The sequence below is a fragment of the Equus asinus genome, chromosome 1 (assembly GCF_041296235.1).
Source record: "Equus asinus isolate D_3611 breed Donkey chromosome 1, EquAss-T2T_v2, whole genome shotgun sequence".
NCBI classification, from domain to species: Eukaryota; Metazoa; Chordata; class Mammalia; order Perissodactyla; family Equidae; genus Equus; species Equus asinus.
In genome coordinates this window covers 21,860,536-21,886,096 of record NC_091790.1, presented here as the reverse complement: position 1 = coordinate 21,886,096, position 25,561 = coordinate 21,860,536, and the positions used below count along the sequence as shown (strand labels likewise).

General features: G+C 36.5%; 1 protein-coding gene across 1 annotated transcript; it reads left to right on the top strand.

The window, feature by feature from the left end:
* Window positions 1-1,545: 1,545 nt before the first annotated feature.
* Window positions 1,546-2,541, top strand: LOC106827767 (olfactory receptor 2T8-like). Its single transcript, XM_014835838.2, has one exon. The coding sequence runs from the start codon at window positions 1,546-1,548 to the stop codon at window positions 2,539-2,541; it is 996 nt and encodes a 331-aa protein (XP_014691324.2).
* The last annotated feature ends 23,020 nt before the right edge of the window (window positions 2,542-25,561 follow it).

Here is a 25,561-nt window from a genome sequence, read left to right as displayed (position 1 = left end):
TTGCACAGATATGTGAATATTCTTAATGCTACTGAACTGACAGTACACTTAAAAATAGGTAAGATGAGAGCAAAAAATAGTTTAAGAAACTTGCCCAACACCTTACATTTACTAAGTTACTTATTGATTTTTAAGCAGGTTTAAAGTTTTAACAATCTTCAACAATAAGAGAGATGGAAATAATGGACAATAATAAGCCTTCAAGTCATAGACATGAGTTAGGAGGGTATTGAGGTCCTTCAGGAAAGTGAAACTAAGGGTTATAATTATGCATATAGCTACTAGGGGTACAGGCTGCTTGTTAGAAATATGTGAGTACGCAGATCACAAAGTCTTGGCAAATGCAAAAAATATTTGAGGAGAAAATGTGTTTCCGCCATGGCTAACTTTGAAACAACCAGCTAAACCCCCAAGTAGAATTCTGCCAGTATGATGATGATGCTCAAGCAACAGCAATGGAGTTAGGGATAGAGGGAGCCTCTTTCACTGCCCTTCTCCATATTTACTGACATTCAAGTATGGAATGGAGGCATAAAGTCGGGGCAAAGGAAATGACCATAGAAGAGGTGAACTTCTGTCAAGTAGCCCCACTGAATTATACCATATCCTTGAGACTGAATTAGCATCCGCATCGCTACATCCATGACTGTGTTTACTCAACAAGCTAGAACACTTTCAACCCCAGTAGATCAGAGATGAAAATACTTTTAAAGATTTAGATTCCCTTGTGACTGAAGAAGAAATTGTTTTATCTCTGTGGTTGGGTGAAGAACTAAGGAGTTTTATTTTCTCTTTTGTACACAGTAAAGATTGTGTTTCTGTGGCTTTAAAGGAAAACAGTTTCATTACAGAAAGTACTTATTTACAGTTAATGAAAGTTGCCTTAAGTATTATAGTATTGCATTGGGGGGAAATATTCTAAGAAAGTCATTACTGTTTTCACTCTATACTCAGTAAAGTTAAACTAAACGCACTAATAATTCCAAATTAATTTATGTTTCCATCTGCAGACTCAGTTCTTCCAGTTTCTAGACCTGAAAATACAAGTCCTCTTGTTTGGAAAGTAAAACTGCCTTCCTGGATTAATCAACATCACGGAAAATTATCTGATTTTTGTAGGTTTCAGTAAATTTTAACATGTTAGATATGTGTAACCCTCATTATCAAGAACGTGGCTTTTATATAGTTAAACACATTAATTCAGCCTCTAAGAATATTGACTGTGCATTATGTAAAGCAAGTACTAATATAAATGACAAATTATGTGAGTAATTTCCTTCTGTTCACTTATGTGGGTGTCAGGTAGCACAAAGAAACACCATGTTCTTGTAATTTATCAACAACTTTTGTTCATTATGCTAAGTAATCACTAAGGAAGCTGGGAGATCCTAATTTTGAAAAGCTTGAAAATGAGAAAAAAATTGAAATTAATTTTACACCCAAGTTGAAACATTTGAAAATGTCAAATGAAGGATTTGAAATAGATTTCATCATTTTCACATGTGTACTTAACAATAAACACATAATTCAAATAGAGCATTGTAAATGATGAAAATTCTCTCATCTATTTATCCATTTGCAGTGTTACTCTTCTTCGAAATCCTGGAAAACGGGAACACCACTTCAGGTTTCATTCTCCTAGGACTCTTTAACCACACAGAAGCCCACCCATTTCTCTTTGTGATGGTTCTGACAATTGCCTTTACCTCCCTGCTGGGCAATGCCCTCATGCTTCTCCTGATTCACCAGGAGCCCCACCTCCGCACAGCCATGTACTTCCTGTTGAGCCAACTCTCCCTCATGGACATGATGCTGGTTTCCACCATTGTGCCCAAAATGGCAGCTGACTACTTGACTGGCAAGAAGTCCATCTCCCCTGCTGGGTGTGGGTTGCAGATTTTCTTCTTGCTTACTTTGGGAGGGGGTGAGTGCTTCTTGTTAGCAGCCATGTCCTATGACCGCTACGTGGCTGTTTGCCATCCACTGCAATACCCTGTCCTCATGAGCCTGCAGTTATGCCTGAGAATGACTTTGGGGTCTTGGTTCCTGGGGGCAGCGGATGGGCTCATGCAGGCTGCCACTACCCTGAGCTTCCCATTTTGCAGTGCACATGAGATCGATCATTTCTTCTGCGAGGCCCCCACTGTAGTGCGTTTGGCTTGTGCTGACATATCTGTCTTTGAGTATGTCATGTACATCTGCTGTGTGTTAATGCTCCTGGTCCCCTTATCTCTCATCCTGACCTCCTATAGTCTCATCCTCACAGCTGTTCTCCAGATGCGTTCCAGAGAAGCCCGCAAGAAGGCTTTTGCCACCTGCTCCTCACATTTGGCTGTGGTGGGACTCTTTTATGGAGCTGCCATTTTCACCTACATGAGACCCAAATCCTACAGGTCAGCTAACCACGATAAGGTCGTGTCAGCATTCTACACTATCTTCACCCCTGTGCTGAACCCCCTCATCTACAGTCTGAGGAACAGGGAGGTCAAGGGGGCCCTGAGAAAGTGTATGGGCCAGTGGGCTGCCTTAAGTCATAACTAAGATTATATTGATCTGACCCAAATCTCAAGACTGTACAAAGTGATTGTGCAAGGCGTCCTGGAGAAAAGTTATACATGCATTATATCTACATCTGAATTTCTATTTTACTCTGAAACGCAGACAGACTTCCATACTTTGTGATCATTTACTAAGCTGTCATAAACAAATTGTGGATTGTTAAAAATCTTTGAATCACAAATTTTTGTTAAAATGTTTCTATAGGACAGCTCACAATAAATATTTGTTCGAAGAATGAAATAAATAGTCAAACAATTTGAAGAGTTAATTGTTGATGTTTTCAAGTTGCAGTATAATTTACAAATAGTAGAATGCTCACATCTGAAGAGTATGTTCAACCAGTTTTGACAATATTTGCACTTGTAACCTGTACCCACCAGCAAGAGACACAGATTTCACTGGACCAGAAAGATCCTTCATGCTCTTTTCCAGTGAAATGCCCCAATCAAGATAAACCACTGGCCTGATGTTTATGTTTATTCTTTAGTTAGGCGTAGTTTAGTTTGTCACGTCCATGAAAATGTACAGTAGGTATTTTTTTTACGTCTTATGTTTTTATCTCCACTTTATCTGTTTTTAAAGATTCTTCTACAATTTTACATTTATCGACAGTGTGCTCTGTTTTCTTGCTAAGTAGCATTCTCTTGTCCGAGTATATCACCACTATTTACGAACAGTTTTGTTGACAGATATCTGGGCTATATCCAGTCTGAGCTGTTATGACTAAAGCTGCTATTCACCTCCTTTTTGTGACCATATGTTTTTACTTCCCTAATACGTGAATGATTAACTTCTTAGTAAATTGTTTTATGAAGTGGACGCTCAGTTTTACCGCCACCAGCAAAGCGCGTGCCAGTTGCTCCAGTTTGGCAGCAATTGTTTGAGTATCATCAAGCTTTTTCATTTTATCTCTTCAATTCCGTGTTGTAATATATTTTGGTTTTAACTTGCATTTTCCTGATGTGTAATAAAGCCCAAGACTTTTGCATCAGCTTATTGCCTATTGGTATATCTTCCTTTGTTAACAATCCATTTAGGCTTTAAAAAACGTAGATGTTTTGAAAGCTAACACTTTTTGTTACTTGTTGTTTACTAAGAGACAATATATGGTGTTCAGAGGATTGTTTGAAATTTTTGACACAAAATTATATTCAATCACTTATTATTATATATTTTCTAACTTCTCTGTTTTCATTCAATTCTTGAAGATTAACTATTTCACAAAATTGAGTGTTTTTTTAATATATCTCTTCAACCACATCATATGGATTTGAAACTGTAAGTTTTTCTAATTATTGATTGTAACAAAATATTCCAATTCCATTGCTGGAATTATGTCATTGAAAATCTGAAACATTTTTTTCTAGCAGGTACAATTTGCCCAAAGAAGGAGGATAAAAAATAGGTTACAAAAGTTAAGGTTTGTCGTTCATTAAAACATATTTCTTATCTGTTGTTGATAAATGAGTATGTGCCTACAATAATTTTCAGCCAAGAAATTTTGCATATTTAGAGAGGCAATTGGATTTGCCAAGAAAAGAATTAAAAATATATATTTATTGATATATCTGTATATTTGTAAGTATGTATTTACATGCTGTACAAAGACAAAGCAATTAAATATAAAATCAACTGTAAGGCCATAGTTTAGAATAACATGTTTAAAAATTAATATTTTTTTTACTTTTGCCTTCTTTCCTTAATCTCAATCCTATCTTTTGCCCTTTTCTTTTTTGAATAGCATTTTAGTCAGAATTGTTTTCCCCATCTCAAGTGAATTAAAGAGAAAAATGGTCTAGAGAAGACAATATCAGGGAGCACATAAGAGAAGCAGTTTTGCATTTTCCTGGGGTGTGTTGGAAGTGGAAGCCAGCAATTTAGAAGAAGGGCGGGTTGAGGAACTTGTTTACAACCTGAATGCCACATTCAGAGTCTCTAGTGGAGCTCAGCCTTTTCTTGTGTTTTAAACCTTGTTTGTTCCCCTAAACACAGCCATTCTTTGATCAAAGGGTGATTTCATTAAATATTTTATTTCTACAGTCTCTTTAAGGTGCATTAAGGGAATCAGATCTTCACTGAGATGTAGTAAATATAGTTTAATATTGTAAAATAACGAATAACAACAATAAGAATAAATATAAAATAACTTTCACTCATGAATTACATTATGATTGCATTTTGTCTCATGTTTTACTTTTATTTTCTTATTTTATTGATCATCATAACCTTATAAACTAGGTCCAATATTAGTTTTCATTTTTGAAAAATGGAGGCAAGTTTATTGGGGCAAAATGTATGTCCACTTTTACACAGATCTGAACTTAGTGGTCTGATTTTTAAAATCTTGCTCTTAGAAAAAGACCAACTCTAATAGTAGGACTGGACATACCCACCCACCCCCCCGACACACACACAATACAGACCCCCAGGTGAAATAGCCATCCTTTCCCCTAAAGAACAATATGAGACATCACCTCACATCCATGAGAATGGCTTTGTTAAAAAGACAAGACATAACAAGTGTTGGAGAGCATGCGGAGAGAAGGGAATCCTTGTACACTGTTGGTGGGAATGTAAATTGGTACATGCACTATGGAAAACAGTGTAGAGATTCCTCAAATAATTAAAAATAGAATTACCATATGATCCAAATATTCCACTTCTGGATATTTCTCCAAAGTACACAAAAAACACTAGTTTGAAAAGATATATGCACCCTTATGTTCATAGCAGCATTATTTACAGTCACCAAGACTTGGAGAGAACCTAAGTGCAACTGATGGATGAATGGATAAAGAAAACATGGTGCATATAATGGGACATTACTCAGCCACAAAAAGATGAAGTTTTGCCATTTTCAACAACATGGATACACCTGGATTGTATTTTGCTAAGCAACATAACTCAGAAAAAGACAAATACCCTGTGATCTCACTGATGCATGGAAGATAAAACAACAACAAACAAACACGTAGATACAGAGAAAAGATTAATGGTTACCAGAGGGGAAGGGGGTGGGGGGAAGGTGACAGGGGTAAAGGGGGACATTTGTACAGTGATAGATAGAAATTATATCTTTTGTGGTGAACACAGTGTAGTCTGTGCAGAAGTGAAATATAATTAATACATCTGAAATTTATATAATGTTATAAACCAATGTTACCTCAATTGAAAAATTAAATAAATAAGTAAATAAAATACTCAGTAAGTTTTAGCTTTCAAAATAATTATGCATAAATTAAGTAAGTTAGCTGAACTTTTGTTGATGCATTCACTTACATGTTCAGTTTATTTGGTCATTATTTGACTCATGAACCTATCAAAAATGAAGATAAACAGAATCACTTTGGTAAAGTGAGTCCCTCTGTTTTATCTGCCTCTCTGTAATAGCTAGTCTGTGGAATAATTAAGTTCATCCATTGACCCTTCAAACACCCAAGAGACACAACACTGCAGCAAGTGAGGCCCACCAAGTGGCCTTCCTTGGAGCTTCTTTCTAGTATAAGGGACAAGCCATAAACAGAGTCCTTAATGGAGAGTGTGTTCTAGCCTAAGAGTGGAGATAAAATATGCTAAGAAGAGAAGGAATAATGGGGAGGGGTTGGAGAAGGCAGTTTGTTTTCTTCAGCCAATGCTTAATCTCACTGCACACAGGTGGTGCTGATACCGACCATCCCCTCACCCCCATGATGCCAGAACTCTTCTGCTGCACCCTGAGAAAGCCTGGTCTGTCTCAGTGCCCCCACATCCCTCTATGCTTACTATTCCTGGTCTGAGCAAAGGCCAAGAACCATTGAGGAGGGTGTCTCTCGTAGCTTCTGAGGTGCCAGTGAGCCAGTATGTTAGATGTGAAAAGACTCAGCAAGAATGTCTTATCTAGGGTGGTGTGAAAATGGTAAAGTGAAATGGGGTGAGAGCTGTAGGCCTTGGGTGGATGTCAGGGGCCAGGTTAGGAAGGGGTGCATAGGTCATGTCCAGCATGCAGAGAGTACAAGTAAACATAGACAGTGAAGCAATAAATCAGATGTGATATCCTGACAGAACTATCTAGCTCTAAACAAGAAAGAGAAGTGAGGAAGAGAGGTCTAAAGAGAACATGAAATTCTCCATGAAATGAGGATTTAACATGGAATCACAGGGATTGGAAGACATCAAAACCCTTAGAAATGGGGAGAAAGACTCTTTATGTGGAAGAAAGAATATGAATGTGGGCAAAGATGCAAGAAAGGTAATGGTATGTAAAGATAAATACTTCAGTTTTACTGGAAATGGGAACTAAACATAGGGAGATTCTGTGTGCTTTTTCTAATGTAAATGTAATAGAATGGACATGGAATGCAACCCAGTAGACTATTTGCTTTCTCAAATCTGTTCCAGGAAGAATAACCTAGACTAGGGCAAAAGTGTATTTATGTGGGGAGAAATTGGGGGCAAAAAAAATTACTTGAATTATCATTAAAATATTATAATTCTTTCAGTTCCCATCTTCTATAAGCAAGTGCTAAGCATTTTGAATAAAACATCCTAGAATTATACTGGATCCATTTTTGCCCCAATTTTATGATTCAATAGAAAAGAATGTCAAGGATAGCAAACAATTATTACAGTGCAACCTCTTGCCTCTTCCCTTCCCAAATCAATTTTTTGAACAATTTGGTAAGTTATTTCTCATTAATATCCCCACATTCTCATGATGAATAGTAAGTTGCCTATTGGCTTATGGCTTTCTGCTCCTGAATCCTTGGGCTTGGTTCTCTGTACAACTCTTCCAAGAAGAATGCAGAACCACACATCATCACATGCAGATGCTGGCTAGCAGGATGAAGGAACAATAAGGGTGTGTGCCTCCAGTCCCAACGCTCTTCTCTTGTTTTTGTCCAAAATTTACTTGACTGGACACACTCCACTGGCTTCAAGAACAGATGAGCACGTGATTGTATGTGGGTTGTGTGGATCCCGTACAAGTCTGTTCAATTGATAGAGAAATGTCAAATGGACACCTTAGAAACACCACAGACATTTCACAATGGTATATTTTCTAGTTTTTTTTTTTGGTAAAAAGAAAGGTTAGTAATGGAAAAACATATAACGTATGTTGTGCTTTTTTTTGAGGAAGATTAGCCCTGAGCTAACATCTGCCACCAATCCTCCTCTTTTTGCTGAGGAAGACTGGCCCTGCGCTAACATCCATGCCCATCTTCCTCTACTTTATATGTGGGATGCCTGTCACAGCATGGCTTGACAAGTAGTGCCATGTCCACACCCAGAATCCGAACCAGCAAACCCCGGGGCCACCAAAGCAGGATGTGAGGACTTAACCACTGCGCCACTGGGCTGGCCCCTACAATGATTCTTTAGGGCAGGATGCAGTGCCCTGAAAAGTCAGAAGGGGAAAAAAATGGTTAATAAAAACATCAGGGGCCAGCACTGGGTTGTAGTGGTTAAGTTCAGTGTGCTCCAATTCGGTGACCCAAGTTCACAGATTCGGATCCTGGGTGTGGACCTACAGCGCTTGTCAACCATGCTGTGGCAGCAACCCACATGCAAAGTAGAGAAAGATTGGCACAGGTGTTAGCTCAGGGCAAATCTTTTGACTTGAAGTCTATTTTGTCTGATACAATTATGGCTACACCTGCTTTCTTTTGGTTGCCATTTCCTGGGGTATCATCTTCTATCTCTTCACTCTGAGCTTGTGATTTTCTTTATAGCTGAGATATGTTTCTTGGAGGTGCCGTATTGTTGGGTCTTATGTTTTAATGCATCTCATCATTCTCTGTCTTTTGAATGGTAAATACAGTCCATTTACACCTAGAGTGGTTATGGATATATGTGGGCTTAATTCTGTTATTTATCTTTTGCTTTCTCGTTGTTCTCTGCTTCTATTGATTCATTTTCCTTGTATTTCTACCTGCCATTTTAATTTGGGGTTTTCTGCGATGTGTTTCTCAAGTTCCTCTTTTTTTTGTTTTGTGACTCTGCTCTGATTTTTTGTTTTATAGTTACCATAAGGTTTGCATTATGTCATAGATGAGAGAGTTTTTTCATGCTTATAACATTTTTCTCCCTTGACGTTTTTGGTTCTGTCCTTCTCTCTTTCCCTTCTGTTTTTCTTGTTTATTTTAGAATATCAAACTCTTTGGTGAAGTACTCCTTCTGATCATTAAATTTGTATTGTGAGCCTCTTACCAAGTTAAAATGGTTATAGTTCTATTTATGCTTTCTTTCTCTTTAGCCTCGTTGTTATAATTAAGTGTTTACTAACCTGTTCTGATATAGAGTAGGGATTTTCTGATTCTGTCTGTGTATTTATCACCTCACTCAAAGCTTCGTGTCCCTGTGTCTTTTTGTTTCAGGTAGGTGGGCTCCTTTCAGCATTTCTTGTAAGGCATGTCTGGTGGCAATGAATTCTCTCAGCTTTTGTTTGTCTAGGAAAAGCTTCATTTCTCCTTCATATCTGAAGAATAACTTCGCTGGATAGGGTCTTCTTTGCTGATAGTTTTTGTCTTACGATGTCTTGAATACATCATTCCACTCTCTCCTAGCCTGTAGAATTTCTGCTGAGAAATCTGCTGACAGCCTAATGGCAGTTCCTTTGTAAGTTATCTTCTCTCTTGCTCTTCTTAATATTCTTTCTTTGTTATTGACTTTTGACAGTTTTAAAATAGTATCCCTGTGAGAAGGCCTTTTGGTATTGACATAAATAGGTGTTCTATTAATTTCACGTACTTGTATATCCAGTCTCTTCCCTAGGTTTGGGAAGTTCTCAGCTATTATTTCTTTATATAAGCTGTCTGCCCCTTTCTCCTTCTCTTCTCCTTCTGTGGTACCCATCATCCTTATGTTGCTTTTGCTAATTGAGTCACATATTTCTGGCAGAATATCTACATTTTTAAAATTTTAATTCTCTTTCTTCTCCCATCTGAATCATTTCTAAATTTTTATCTTCAAGCTCACTAATTCTCTCTCCCATATATGGTATGCTCTATTTCTAATGCTGTCTACTTTATTTTTTATTTCATTAATGTGTTATTCAGCATCAGAATTTCTGGGGTTTTTTTGTTTGTTTATTTTAGAATATCAAACTCTTTGGTGAAGTACTCCTTCTGATCATTAATTTTATTCCTGATCTCTTTGAATTGTATTTCTGAGTTTTCTTATAATTCCCTGAGTTTCTTTGTGACAGCTATTTTGAATTTTCTGTCAGTTATATCACAATATTCTGGTACTTTAACTTTGGTTTCTGGTGAATTGTCATTTTTTCGTGTGCTGTCCTGTGACTGTAGCTCTTCATGGTGCAAGATGAGTCATTCCTCTCCTGACACATTTGTGGTAGTAAAGCCATTTCTTATTTTTGTAAGGCTCTGGTTACTTTGGTTCTGACCTGCTTTTGGTAGTATTTGAGAGTCTGCACTTTCCGTCCTCCACTGCCTCTGCCAGCGGCACTGTCAGTGCCCTCCTTGCACTGCTGGTACCTCCAAGGTTGTTGGTGCCTTGCTGCTTACCATGTCCTTGTAATTGCAGGTATCACCATTGTGGTTCCCAGGCTGTGAGCACCTCTGTTGTTTTTCAGGTTGCCTGGGTCTTGTGTTCTCCCATTGGCTCTGTGGACTCTCCGCATGCTCAGATGCTGCTTCCACATGCACCACCTGCACTGCTGCTTGCAGGTTATCTCAAGGTGCTGACCTGCTTCTGCTGGGGCTTTAGATTAACATATTTGGCTGCCACTGCAACAGGCCCAGGGTCTGTATGCCACCCCCACTGCTGGTAGGGTTGGTGTTGGGGGTGCCACCACTGGTGGTTGGATCACAGTTATTGCTGCAGCTCCTGAAGCCTCAGGTTGCCAGCCTCACATGCCAAAAGTGAGAGAGGGTTGGGAGCTAAGCCATGAGAGCAGCTGTGTTTCCTGAAATCTCAGGTCACAGGCACTGCTACTACAGCGGGGCATATTTTGCATTTTGGATGTAGCACTTGCTGCCGAAAGGGCTGGATTTGGAGGATTTGCCACCAGGGGAAGGTGAGGAGGCTGGGTCACAGATATCTGATGCTCCTTGGAGTCTCCAGTCACAGCCCACAGTGATTCCTGGAACCCCTGGGAGTGGCGGTTGCCTGGATTTCTGGGTCCTCCATTCATCAGCATTACCTCAGATCTGGGGCCTCAGTTCACAGGCTTGGCCACAGATCTTGGAACTTCCAGTCTTGGGAGCCACTGCTGCTGCTACCCTGATTCCACCACTTCCAGGAGGTCCAGTTCACCCACCGTCAGATGCACAGACAGATGGATCTCTCAGGCATTCTCCTGTGCTGTGCAGAGTCTTTGGTTGGTTCAAGGATATCCTACTGGCTGTAACTTAGAGGGGAGAGGCGGAAGGAGCAACTCAATACACCATGATGCTGATGTCACCTCCCTCTTACTTTACTTATTTTTACTTTTGAGCAGTTAGAAAGTAACGTTCAGTTCAGAATTGCCTCAAAATGTTTGAAGGATAAGACAAGATATATCTTTAAATAAAATTTTAATATGTAAATATTTATAGCTATCCAACTAGCATCTAAATCTCTACAAGATTCAGGAAAAGTCACTTAAAATCTCTGAAACTTAGATTATTATGTATAAAATGTCAGTGCTTATATCAACCTCAAAATCTATTAATCAGGGTTAAATTTCATTTAATCATGGCACAAATCTTGACCCATGTCAGGTTTCACCCAGTGGAGATGGTCAATAAAAGTTTATATCTGTATCTTTTCTTCCATATATGGACCTTGTCCAGGTCCAAGGCTTGTTTCTCCAACTCACTAAGACACAATCTGAGAGTTCTTTTCTTCTGTATACATTTTCATTTTTGCTCATGTCCAAACCACAAACTTTTATTGGAGTTTAATAAGTCAATACAGGTGAAAATACTTTGTAAATGGCCTATAAATTCATTACTTAATATTATTTCTTTATATAAAAGGAAAATGAAAGGGAAATAATCTAATTTTTTACATAAGAAAAAATGATCTCTTTTGATCTTGAAAGAGAAATTCAATGGCTGAGGTTTCTTCCCTTTCAGATACAATATTTCTTTAAATGATATCATATGACAGGTTATTAGCAATAAGAACAGGGGTAACAGATATTCAAATGATGCTGCATTGGGAGTTATGTGACATGGCATCAACGTACAGATCTGACTTGCCATTTATTATTTCTGTTCTGTGTTGCTTTTTACTCATTAAACTGGGATAATATTAAGTACCCCATGGAATATTTGTCATATTCAACCCTACATAAAATACAAATTATAGAAGTTCTTGCAATGTTAATTTCATTGGTAATTACAAATCTTACAGTTTCAATCTTGTCAGTAATTGAAAATATTAACATAAATTATATTTTGTGATACCAGTCTAGTACGCTGGTCTTATGTTGAATTCAAATACAAATTTTTAAAAAGCATTGCTTTCTCTGTTTTTCCTCTGCAAGTTATCAGCAGCCACACAATAAGTACAAATTGGTGGCTCCTTGCAGGCCCAGGATCCTGCCATAGATGTTTTACAATTTATTTGGAGAGTCATATGAGCAATAATTTGAGTACATGCAAATTATTAAGTGTAAAGTAATTTTTATGTCACTTTAATGTTTTATTAAAATAATGCATCAACAATGCACAAGGTAAAATGATGACCTCTTAACCCACTCTTCTTGACCCCCAAGGCAAATACTTCAAATTATTTTACAATTTTCTCTATGTTTCTCTGCAATTGTAAACAATATGCTTATCTTCTAATGCTTGATTCCTAAATACCAAATACCAGACTGTGAGCTGTTGCTCGACTGCTGTGGATGGGGAGCTGCTGCCTCCCTACACCACCACGGTCGCCCTCTTCCCTCCTCCCGTGCTCTCGGGATGGTTACATCCACCTTAGCTGGGACGTGACTTGATGGCATTGTTCCATCTTCTACAGTTTATCGGCTGTATATAAAAAAATATAACATTATTGTGAAAACTGATACTATTTATTGGCTATTAATGCATATAATTCTTCTCATTATATTACTATAATTTCTCTGAAGAAGCTGTGAGGATCTTATTTACACAGTTGATATTGAGAGTTGACAAGAAATTGTTTTCAAGAAGACAGATTTCAAGAAAATATCCTTTCATAAATTATTTCTCACTTATTTTCCATTTGCATATTATTTGAATATTGTAGCTCACATATAACAGTTATGAGGAAATGTCTCTGTTTGATAATATTCACTCCATAATTATTATCTAATATGCATCTTTAGGAATATCCATAGGTATATGTTGGGTTTTATTATAATAATTCTCTAATTCTATCTTTTTTAAATGTTACACTTTTATTTGGTTGTTCGTTTCTTTCTGGTCCATTTTCTCAAATTTATCTTTTGAAAACTTTCATTGAATCTACTACATTAATTATTATCATTTTAATTTCCAGAAGTCTTTTATTGTTATCTGGCACTTCCTATTATATTCCACAATTTGGACTGTGGATTTAACAATTTTTCATACTTCTCTGGATGTAGAGTTTTTTTTTATAAGGTTTTCTTGCACTTTTCCCAATCATTTTTAACTCAGTGTGAATGCGTATGTGTGTGTCTCACTCTGTCATCTGGAGACTTTCTCAAAAGTGTGATGATCTTTGCTTAGAGCGGTATTATAAGACTGAAGTCCTGCAACCCCCTTGTGAGCATAGCTGAGCTTGCTCACTGATGGTATTCCCTCCGGAGGGATATCCCCCTACTCATGCCCCCCAAGGAAAGTCACAGCATGCCATTTCCCACTCTCCACTTAAGTCAGTGACAGTTTCCCAAAATTCCTTCTTCCAAAAGGGCCTGGGCTTTTTCCTCCCTGAGTCTCCTCCTCTGGTCTCTTCCTCACTTTCTTTAAATTATAACATATTTATTTGTTATGATGTTAGTTAAGTTTTATGACATAAAGGTGATAAATATATGTGCCTATACTCCACACTAATGTAGAAATGGAAAAACTTTTAAATAAGTGAAAACAAGAGGAAAAAGGAATGAGTAAGAAAAGGTGCCATAAAGAAATGCATAATGCTACATAAGCATTGAGAAGCAGATGGACAGAATACACATCTTTCAGGAGAGCTCAAGCAGAGTCATGGAGACTGCAATGAAATTTGAGTACAAATTCTCTTGAAAAGAGTATACTTTTCCCTGAGCATTTGGAAGTTGGGTGAGGAAGCAGAAGAGCATGACTTTGCATATGGTATTTGAAAATAAAAATTTCTTGTAGATTTATGGAAAGAAGTAGCAAATAATGATATTTGACATCTAAAAATCTTGATTTAGCAAGCTTTTTAAGGAGAACTCAAAGGGAGAATTTAGATCTGCAACATGAGCTGGTAAGTTACAGCAGTTTCAAAGGTGTTAGGACTTAAATACAAAAAGAAAAAATCATCCTCTAAGGATCATAAAATGTATTGAAATATGGATCTATGTTTGATGCATTTACAGTGAATTTTTTGCATTTATTTAAAGTATAAAGTCTGGCTTTGATAATACTTGGATTATGTTGGGAAATAAAATATCTATATCTTTAAAAAGTCATTAACTGGAAAAAGAGAAATAAATTCTGCCGGGAGCCACCCACCAGTCAGCTAAGCCTCTATCCAAGGACAAAGGTCCGGGAGAGAGCTGAGGGAACGCATGGCAGACCCTCAGAAGATGGCGGTCGGCCGCTCCTGATCCTATTCATGCTACTAATCTTAGCAATATTGCTCTTGCTGTTCTTTTTCTGTACATGGGGATATCTTGGGGAAAATCTCTCCAAGCAGGGGAAAGAAGCTGATGTAACCTGGCCTTCTAGGGAGGGTTCAGGGAACAACAGCCTGAAGGGAAAAAACCTTCTGACCCCTCCTGGAAAGGCGGTAAGGGAATTTGGACAGCCCTCAAGGAGGAAGCCTTCTAATAATCAGCCTCAAAAGAGAATATTCCCTCCTCAGGTCCTTCTAGGAGGTAGATATTATCCTAGGCCTGTTAGGACAGGAGGTAAATGGTGGCACCCACCCAGGAGCAGAGGCATACAAAAACTACCCCTTCCTAAGGCAACTCATGATCCTGACAAAGTTGCAAAGAAATATCATAATATATTGACACAGAGGAATTGGGATTATGATGAGGATTGGGAACCCTATAAAATAGTTAATGTTAAAAGAGAAACCCCAAGCACTGTGCCTGTGTGGCTTTTGATCAGACAGAGCTGGGGGCCTGTGTGTCTTTGGTCCCCTTATGCTTCGCAATATTTCTGCTTTCATTATTACAGGAATAAAGATAGAGGCTTAGGGCCAGTCGACCCATGGGGAACTGAATCTAGACATTATACCCCGTTTTGCAATCAGTCTTAGACATCTAGATGCCTAGTAGACATATAGAAAAGGTCAATATCTATAATTAACAAAGGTTGCTTATTTCTCACAGACATACTGTGCTAATATTGTAACAAGATATACTTATGTACCCACTTTTGTTTGCCAAAATTATGTACTGAGACAATTCCATGAAATCATAAACACGTGACCTGGACCCTATATAAGTGCTTGAATGCTTTGAATAAATCAGATTTGGAAACCTCACTTCCAGTCTCACCTTGTCTTCTTTCTTCGCCGACGCCGTTCATCCCTCAGGAAACCTGGACTCGGCTGGAGCTGGACTCCGGCAAAATTCAGTCTAATATGAACTGATGATATAATACTAAAAATGATTGAAAGACTTATAGAATCTCCAGAAATGGAGGGGAATCATGTCTGAAGACTGCAACCATGAGGAATGTCCAATATGAGCCTGAGAACGAATCTTGCGAAGATATCACTGTTGACCCTTCTGGGTGCCATTTACGGCCTCAGAACCATATGATGGGCTCCTCTAGAAACTTCATGAATTTATTTCTGTTTTATCCATGTTCCTTTAGAAGTTGTGCAACTGCCCTGGTTCTTTGAGTGACCCATTCTCAAGTTATAGCCTTCAAAGAAAGAATATAATGCACAATGTAGACAAATGTCTTGGCCATAGCTGTAAATCAAGCAGGGAAGTGAGCATTTGGATTCTGTCATAGATATTGGAAATGTTCACTCTCTAAGACATGTCAAAAGAGAGTTCAGATAAAAAATAGTGATAAATGGATTCTAGACTTTCTGCTTAACCAGGAGTCATGTGGCGCTTCATTTATCTATTTACATGAGCCATTTTGAGTGAGATTTAGGAACACGTGAGAAGTTTGTTTCAGGTACAATGTTTGGAGAAAGAGACATGAAGAATGAAAGAAATAGAGATGATTTAGTCTCTATTTCCTGATTAGTCCACAACGACTTCCTATGATCCGACTTGGATAGACGCAGTAAAAGGAAGCAGAGAGAGAGAGTATCTATCATGAAATTTGTGAAATGAGCATATGAGCGTTGGCGACTCTAGGGCCTCACGATTTAATGTGACCCAGAGCTGTGTAGAAAGGCCGTATCTACAAACAATGCAGGAAGGTCTCTCACTCTGTTGGCCCTGCATCTTTCAAATTTTCTGGAATGATGCCTTCCTGGAGAGGATCCAGACACCACTCTTACGTAGTCTCACAAGCTAAGAGACTCTGGAGATGATTTGTTACTATTACTGAGTCTCTCAACACATCTGTTTCTGTTCTATCTCTCTTTAAATCCAGACTTGCTTGAAATTGCTCTTGAAGTTATCTAACTAAAATATGTATCAATGATTTTAATTTCCTTAGTATGATAAGCAATTATCTCCCTTAGCTGGTGCATCCCTACATTTGCAGGATTGTACAGTACAATACCCTATCTAAAAATTTATCTTCTCTTCATACTAAATTGAACGCAGTTCTCTGAACAAGTTTTGATGTCACAATTGTATCAGGTATACAATGGCCTGTATCATCAATTTGTTACCCACTATCCGCATATAAAGCTCTTTGGATAATTTGTGTTTAATACTGTTCTCAAGTTTGAGGTCAGGAGTCATTTACATAAGGAAGCTGTACCTTTCTTCTCTGCTCTCATAGAGCCCGATATTCCTACTAATGAAACATATCATCACTGCATTGTAATCATCTTTTTTATTACCACTCCATGGACGATTAACTATTCTTTTCCCCCTTTTTTAAGAAAAATCCTTGAAATATAATACACAAACAGTTGATAAATTTTCACAAATTGAAACCACTGCAACTGGCACCCTGACTGGGGAGCAGACATGAACAGTATTTCACAAACTAACCCTGTGCTCCCTTTCATTATCTGTCATCCCCGAAGCAGTCTCTTTGCAACTTCTGATAGTGTAGATTCATTTTGTTGTTTAATTTTTTTATTTTTACGTCATGTGCCTTCTGTTTCTGGCTTTTTTTCTTTCACATTGTCTGTTAAATTCATTTCAGTTACCTGTGCATTTATAGATAAGTAGTTCACATTTCTACTGAATACTCCATTTGGTAACTATCCTCAATTTACTTACTCATTATTGTTAATGGACATGTGTGAATCCTGTAGCGTTTGACTATTACAGATGCTGCTGCTATGAATGTTTTTGTGCGTGTCTTTTGGAGACCACAAGAAAGAATTTCTGTTGGGACAGACCTTGCAGTAGAAGTTTTAGGTCATTGGACATACTTATGTTTATCTTTTTTCACTAAACTTTATTAAGGTATAATTGACAGACAAAAATTGTTGTATTTAAGATGTACATACATGCATACGTATGAACCATTATCTGTAAACCATCAGTGACTTTCTTTTTTCTTCTTCATAGGCCCAGATCTTGATTGTTGAGCACCTGATCTACCTTTAAAATATTTGTATTTCAAGAGTGTCTAGGTTATTCTTAGCACACTGCATTTCCACATAATTGTTAGAATTAGTTTGTAAAATTTCCACCAAAAAATTCGAGATTTTGATTGTGATTGCACAGAATTTGGATAATAGTTTGTGGGAAGTAAAATCTTTTGCATGTTGACTCAGATTTATTAACAAAACATATCTCATCATGTATATGTCAATTTACAAAGGCTAGAAACACATTCATATTCTGTTAAATTAGTACAAAATTTTTTATGTTTTCATAAATATTTTCCAAAACATTTTATGAAAATGTTTATCACCTGAATCTTGCATTTTTTAGAAGTAAAAAGTAAATGTGATTATTCTTTTAACAGTTGTGTGATTTTATGAAGAATTCAACTAGACTGAACACAGAAACTGAAAAAAAATTCAGGATTTTATTTAAATTTCAAACTCTTCTTTCTTCTTTTTAGGATAAATCAAATGCCATGGCTGCATGTAATGCTTGTTTTCTGTGGTGGCTCCTGGGCAGGTGTGTAGCACTCAATCCCCACCTCCTTCCACTGCACTCTTGGGGAGTAGAGGGGTATTTCAGAATCACCTCACTTCCAGGGTACGCTAGGGCATGTTAGGGCTGTGAGAGATTCACTCAATGATTCTCTGACTGAACACAGAGCTATCTTGACGTATCCAGACCTGTTTATTGTGTCAGGAAGATGGTGGAATTAGAGGTTCTAGCCTGTATCCCTTCACAGAAACATAGATATATATAATCATTCACGCATGAATATACCGTCATGAGAGCTCTGGATCCCAGATGAGAAATTATAATACTCAGGTGAAGAACAGAAATGGGAAAAGATTCATTGAAGAGGGTGGGGGAGGGAGAGTTCACTCTACCTGAGTCACCCTTCCCCCAGGACTGTGCAGCCAAGGGCGGAGAGAGATTTTCTCTGCTCTAGAGCTCTCCTCTGGGTAAAAAAGAGTCAAGTAGGCATCCAGTATCACTGTGGACCCAGGCATCAAGCCCGCTCACCCATGAACCCTGTAAGCAAGCCCACCATGGTACCTGCCTGCCAGTCTGCCCAAAATCTCTGGCTGTGCTGCCTGGCGAATGGTTTTCCCTGTCAAATCCAGTCTATAAAGAAAGGAAGGAATGATTACTTCAAATATGCAAACACCAAAGCAAGACTACAAGGTTCAAAAAGGGTCAGAGAAACCTGAAACTACCAAATGAACAAAATAAAGCACCAGCAACTGACCCTGAAGAAATGGAGACCTAAAAATTACCCGACAAAGAATTCAGAATATTTATCTTAAAGTAGCTTAGCGAACTAAAAGAGAAGACATACAGACAACTAAACAAAATCAGGAAAACATTATTTGAGTTAAATGAGAAGTTCAACAAAGAGACAAAAACCTTAAAAATAACAGCAAAAAGAAAACTAAACAGAAATTCTAGAACTGAAGGACACAATGACTGACATGAAAAAATCAATAGAAAGTCTCAACAGAAGACTAGACCAAGCAAAAGAAAGAATCCATGAGCTCAAAGGCAGGTAATCTGAAATTACCCAGTCAGAAGAATAAAAACCAAATTTAATAAAAAGAGTGATGAAAAGGCTACAAGACTTAAGGGATTCCATGTGCAAACCAATGGAATTATGGGAATCCCAGAAGAAGCACAGAAGAGAAAGGGGCTGAAAGCTTCATAAAGAAAACATGACAGAAAACTTTCCAAATCTGGGGAAGTAAATGAACATCCAGATCCATGAAGCCCAAAGAACTCAAAATAGATTGAATATAAAGAAGTCTTCACTAAGACACATTATAATAAAAAATTCAAAGATGTAAAAATCATTTTAAAAAATTTAATATGGACCAATACTACCCCTTCCCAAGTAAAAGGTGTAATTAATTCAGTTACTGGAAACCATAAGAAATATAAGAACAATTAAGGTATTATCTGCAATAACATTGTATTAAATATTTTGTAATTATAAGTGCATCAAAATGAGTAATATCATTATTTAGCTTAATAAGTGCAAATTGTTTTATAGTTCAACGGGTTAGAAACAATTTGAAAATATGTAATAACTAAAATAAATTAGACAACTCACATATTAGACAACAATATGTGTGATAGTTTAAGAATTTCTGCTTATATGTTTTTATTAAGCTGCTACATCCTATTTAATTTATTAAATTTGTAGGCCAACATAATCAAAACTGGGAAATAAATCAACATATGCAGGTACATCATTACTGTGCACCTACTGAACAACAATACATGAATGTGTATGATCCATAAAATTTAAGAGACAATATTTGTAGACTCCCCACTGAATTGACCCTTAGCACACCTGTGGAAACAGCTGAAGAAATTATCAGAACTCCTTTTCCAGCCTTGGCTTATGGCCATCCTGGGCTGTTAGTGACTTAGCCTGCATTGCCCAGGTCTCAGACAACATTCCCAAGTGAATATAAAAAAAAGAAAAACAAGCATGAGACTAAATCTCCAGGTAAAGAAGGCCCAGAGTCATTCTTGCTGCTGAGTTTCATTGGAGTATCTAAAATGTCAAGTGTAGAGATTAAAGTTTAATATGTACATTTGTTAGGAAAATATTCAAGGAAGGTGACAGAAACTAACTTTGTTCATATGATGACAGCTGGACAGCTGTCAGCTAACCAAGCCACTGAGTTTTTGAAAGCGCGGAGATAATAAAAGGTACGAATCATAATTGTACTTTTATTTTTATTCACTACATAAGAAGAAGAACTCTTTAGCAAGTGCTGAAGAGAACTTCATTCAGAATTAAGTTATTCTGCTTATAATAAGCAGTGGATACTTTCAGGCATCTCATTAACTAGGAAACTCCAAAAAGAAAATTTCATTTGACTAAAGTGAGTTTAAATAAGAGATATAAATAATTTATATTAAAATATCTATCTTTAAAAAAATAGAAAATGAGTGGGCTGCTTGAACAGGTGTTCATTTTATTTAAGATATTAAGCTCTTTTTAAAGCTGAAATGTGATATTATACAATTCTGAGAACTGATCTATTGGAAATGATTGTGAATATAATTTGAGACGATAACAAAACATAGTAGATTGATAAAAGCAGGTGCTGATATTATCTACGAACTGTTCTGGATTTATGGTGAATAACTCATGGGCCTATCTCAACTATTCCGTATTCTGGAATATAATTGAAAATAGTTATGATGCTCATAAAATATATGATAAAAAGTTTATATGAATTTAAATGGTACTTCAAATGTAAGAAGAATTTATTGGGCCATAATTGAACCAAGACATTTATAGAAGAATAGAAAGTTGAAGGATAAACAATATTCATTAAAGAAAAGAGGTTGCTTTTTATCCACAGCCTGTGATGTTTCCTCTAGAAATGGGGAAGATGGCAGCCAAGTCAAAAATGCTTGAAAATAGCATAGTTAACACGAATTATATTCTTTGGGAGTAGAGATATTTTCATGAAAGCACAGGATGTGGTCACATAGGTGTTGATTCTCTTGAGTTAACCCTTTTGGCAGTGTTGGTTACTGTTTGAACTAAAATCATTCAAGATTTAAGGTGATCAGGTTAGAAAATGGGTGATATAATCTGTGTAAAAGTTAAGTTAAGAAATAAAAGATTTGAAGTGGAGTTTGAGGTCTAGTTAGTGGCTGCACTTTTTCGCTACTGTTCAGAAGGAATTGTAGAGTATGAAATAGACAATAGAATGTGGTTCCGATTCATAAATGTGCTTTCTAAGTGGGAAGAGAGATGAGGGTCATTGGAAGAGGTAGGGCCTAAGCGTATTGGAGTGTGCTTTGGATGTGTCAAGTGATACTTGAAGAATAAACCTAACACTTAAGTGTCCAAATCCTCAATAAAGATTGCAAAGGACAGCCGTAGTGCCTGCTTTTTTTTGTTTTTGTTTTTTGTTTTAAAGTACGTACTATGTGAAATTGAAGTGTCATGCTTTTAACTGTTGCATTTTATTTAATTTTTACTTCTTGTACACATCAATAAATTTCCAGTGAAATAATAGTAATAGTATCTGCATTAACAAACTTGCAAAGTTTTTGTGAGAATCAAATGAGTGTAGCATAACATAAACAATATGAAAACTATATCATCATACATTATGGTGGATGACAGGTGAGGTGAATGTAAATGATAGTGGCAACAGTGATAATGATAAATTGATGCTTACGTTTACAGCTAATTTTCAACAATAATTTATACCCAGTCATGCACTAAATTTTCATCTCATAGATAGCTTGTAATATTTATGTTCTTTATATCTGTCTAATTAGACCTAGTTTAAAACTTAAAGTCCCTCCAGTGTATTTGTACAATGATTCAGAATAAACCCACTCTCACTGCAAAACAAAATTCACAGGAAATATTCTTGTAATCAGCTTCTGTCTTTGAAAATATCTGTCTAGCTAATTACCTGTTTACTTATTAATGCTGATTCACCATTGTGGAATTTCATGGAAATACATAAATGAGAAGCCTACAAACGTACACACACACTAATACTCAATATGTATTATAGATCTCTTTATACTATAAAAATTTATGGTTCTCAAACTGTATACATTCTAAAAATTGAAAATACACATCGCTTGAATATTGAATACTACCATTAAAATTCCTAAGTCAGTGAACATATAAACCACTACGTACTCTTTGTCTCTGCTTTAGTAGAACCTGGTGTGGGTAAACTTGAAGGAACTGGAACCTCATGTAGGGTTCAGGGAGGCAGACTCTGGAGGATTATTCATGTCTTGTCTCTAGATGACCCTCATCTGATTCTGATTCTATAAAGCCATTTACAGTGCTGGAAACACTACGTAACTGATGGCAATGCAAAATAATCCTTATTACAGACATACTGATTGAGGTATTATCTGCCAATCTTTAGGAAGTAAGGTTGAATTTATGTAGTTAATGAGTTCAAAGATCTCCCAGTAAAATTGACCTAGTAACCTGGTTTACTGGTTTCCCAGCACTACAGATGAGTAAGGAAGGTCACTTTAGGGAACATCCAGCATTTTAGGATATTTCAGAAATCTTGAGAAGAGAGGAAGTGATCCAAATTTCTACGAGCCTAGGGGAGACTGTCTTGAGCTTTAGAGACTTTTAAGAGTCTAATCTGAGATTTTTTGTAAGGCTTCCAGTAAAGAAACCTAAGGAGTCTTCTTAGGTAAATCCTCACTCTTGCTGCATCTCTGTTGATGATCACAACAGCCTTATTTTGTGATCAAGAATGATCTTTCTTTGGGAATAGTTTTGATCCAAAGTGGGGAGAGTGTATGGTATAAAGTCTGTGCTCCAGTGGAAAATTCTGCATCGTCTGGCCTTTGGAGCAGACTCCTCTGTGCTTCTCAAGCGCGTCACTAGGTCACGGCACAGTCTTGGATGAGTCACTTCACATCTCTGATTCAAGTTTCAATCTCTCAATAATTAGACTATATTTTTTAAAATTATAAGTTCTATAAATATGCAAATCTTTAAAATAAGCATTTTTCAGTATCTTTTAACTCAAAATATAAATATAGGAAAAAAATGTCTGCAATAAAATCGATCCATATTGACTTCAAGAGATTGTAATATGTAATTCATTTTGAAACTTGGACAGCATTTGACTGGTTTTACACATCATACAGAATATGTACACCTGTTGTGTGAATTACACAGGAGATAATAGGGGTACTCCTTTGCAAACAAAATCTCCAAGGTAGAGAGTCTTTTGTACTGGGGGCAAGACATGAATTGGATTTCATTTAGAGGCTTTGAGAAAACATTTTTGTAAGACAGTGTGTCTGGTCATTGTGAAATCAAGTGAAAATACAGTCAAACCAGTATATATGAGAAAATAGAAGACTACGTTGAAGTGAGTATTCTGTAAATATTAAAATAATTTTATTTGTGTTTTAAGGAAGTTTTCACATACATTCTTGACCTTCCACTTATATATAATTTCTATTTTAATAACTTTAATTTCTCTTTATCTTTCTTTTGAATTCTTTTTTTGTGTAGGTGGATAAAAAGTGGCCTACCCTGATATCAGATTCATTATCTGAAATCATTTAATATTAGAGGAATAAGATAAGCAATGCATTTAGATAGATAGATAGATAGATCTGAAAATCCTCCTTCCCAACTTGGTATTTTCAGATAAAGTCACTTAAAATCTCTGAACCTCAGTTTTATCATGTATAAAATGTCAGTGTTAATATTAAGCTCAAGAATGAGTGGTCGATATTAAATGGGATTTAATCCTAGAACATATTCTGACACATTACAGATACCAACGTGTGGAAATGGTCAATGCAGCTTTATACAACTATCTTCTCCTCCATGTAGGACACGGTCCAGATTCAAGGCTTCTTTCTTTTGTTCACTATGAAGCCATCATTGAAATTTTTTTGCTAGTTCTCTCCTCCCGTAAATAATGTCATTAATGGTGAAGACTAGACTACAAAGTTTTTAGAGAAATTTAAAAAATAGATTAAAAATGTTTTGCAAATGAGCTGGAAATAGGTTGTATATTGTTCCTTGAGTGGATAAAAACAAAATAAAAGGCATAAAAATAAGCTGTTTGGATTTATTTTTACCTAAGAAAAAATGTCCTCTTTGCTTTTGGCCTTGAAATATGCAAGGCTGATAATCAACAGTGAAGATTATTTTTCTATCAGATACAGGAGTCCTTTAAATAATATCACATGACAGCATATTAGAAGAATACAACGTGAAAAATCAAAAAAATGCTCCATTGCCTGTCAGGATATACGGTATCAAATATCAGATCTGATGTGCCGTTTATTGCTTCTGTTCTGTGCTGATTTGTTTTAACTTTAGAGTGGGATAAATTAACTACCTCATGGAAACTTTGTCATAGACAGCCCTGTATAAAATACATGTTACAGGAATGATCATAATTTCATTGGTAATTTCAAATATTAGATTTTTTTAACTTGTCAATAACTAAATTAGTAACGTAAATTGTATACGATGGAACTGGTATAACATGCTACATCATGTTGAATTCAAATGACATTTATTAAAAATATTTACTCTCTCACTTTTTCCTTTGCAAGTTGTTGGAGGCGACACATTAGTCAAAGATCGATTGATCTGCACATGTTTAGGATGCTGCCATATGTTTGGTACAATATATTTGGAGTTCCAGGTATGGAATAATTTAAGTTATATTTAAATTCTATTTTTGAATTTTTATAGTGGTAAATACACATACTATAAAATTTACCATTTTATCCATTTTTAAGTGTACAGTTCAATGACATTAAATACATTCACTTTATTGTTCAACTATGAATAATCACCACAGAACATTTTCATCTTACCCAGCGGAAACTCTGCACCCATTAAACACTAACTCCCCATTTCTTACAACTCCCAGCTCCTGAAAACCACCATTCCACTTTCATCTCTATGAATTTGACTAGTCTGGATAACTCATATATGTGGAATTATGTGTATGACTTGCCATGACTGGTTTATTTCACTTAGCATAATATCTGCATGAATCCTCCATGGTGTAACATGTAGCAAAATTTCGTTTCTTTTTAAGACTGATTAATATTCCATTGTATATGTATGCCATATTTTGTTTATCCATTAATCTGTCAATGGACACTTGTGTTACTTCCACATTTCAACTATTGCAAATAAAGCTGTGAACATGGGTGTACAAATATTTCTTCTAGCCTCTAGTTTCCTTTATTTTGTACATATACGCAAAAGTGTAGTTTCGGAATCATATGGTGATTCTCTGTTGTTGGTTTTTTTTTTTTTAGTGAGAAATTGCCATAGCATTTTCTGCAGTGGTTGGATCATTTTGCATTCCCACTAGTGCTGGACGTGTTATAAATGTTTTGGCAACCTCACCAACACTTGCTATTTTTTTTCTTTTTTCAATAGTAACTATCCTAATGGGTGAGAGGCGATATCTTATTGTAGTTTTGATTTGAATTTCCCTAACAATTAGTGATGCTGAGCATCTTTTCTTGTGTTTGTTGGCCATTTGTAAATTTTCTTTGGAGAAATGTTTAGTCAAGTGTTTCCCACATTTTTAAATTAGTTCTTCTGTTTTTGTTGTGGAGTTATAGGAATTATTTGTGTATTCCCTATATCAATCCTTTCTA

What these genes read in the sequence shown, in the direction of transcription:
- LOC106827767 (XM_014835838.2), top strand. Translation starts at nt 1,546, where the DNA reads ATGATGAAAATTCTCTCATCTATTTATCCATTTGCAGTGTTACTCTTC.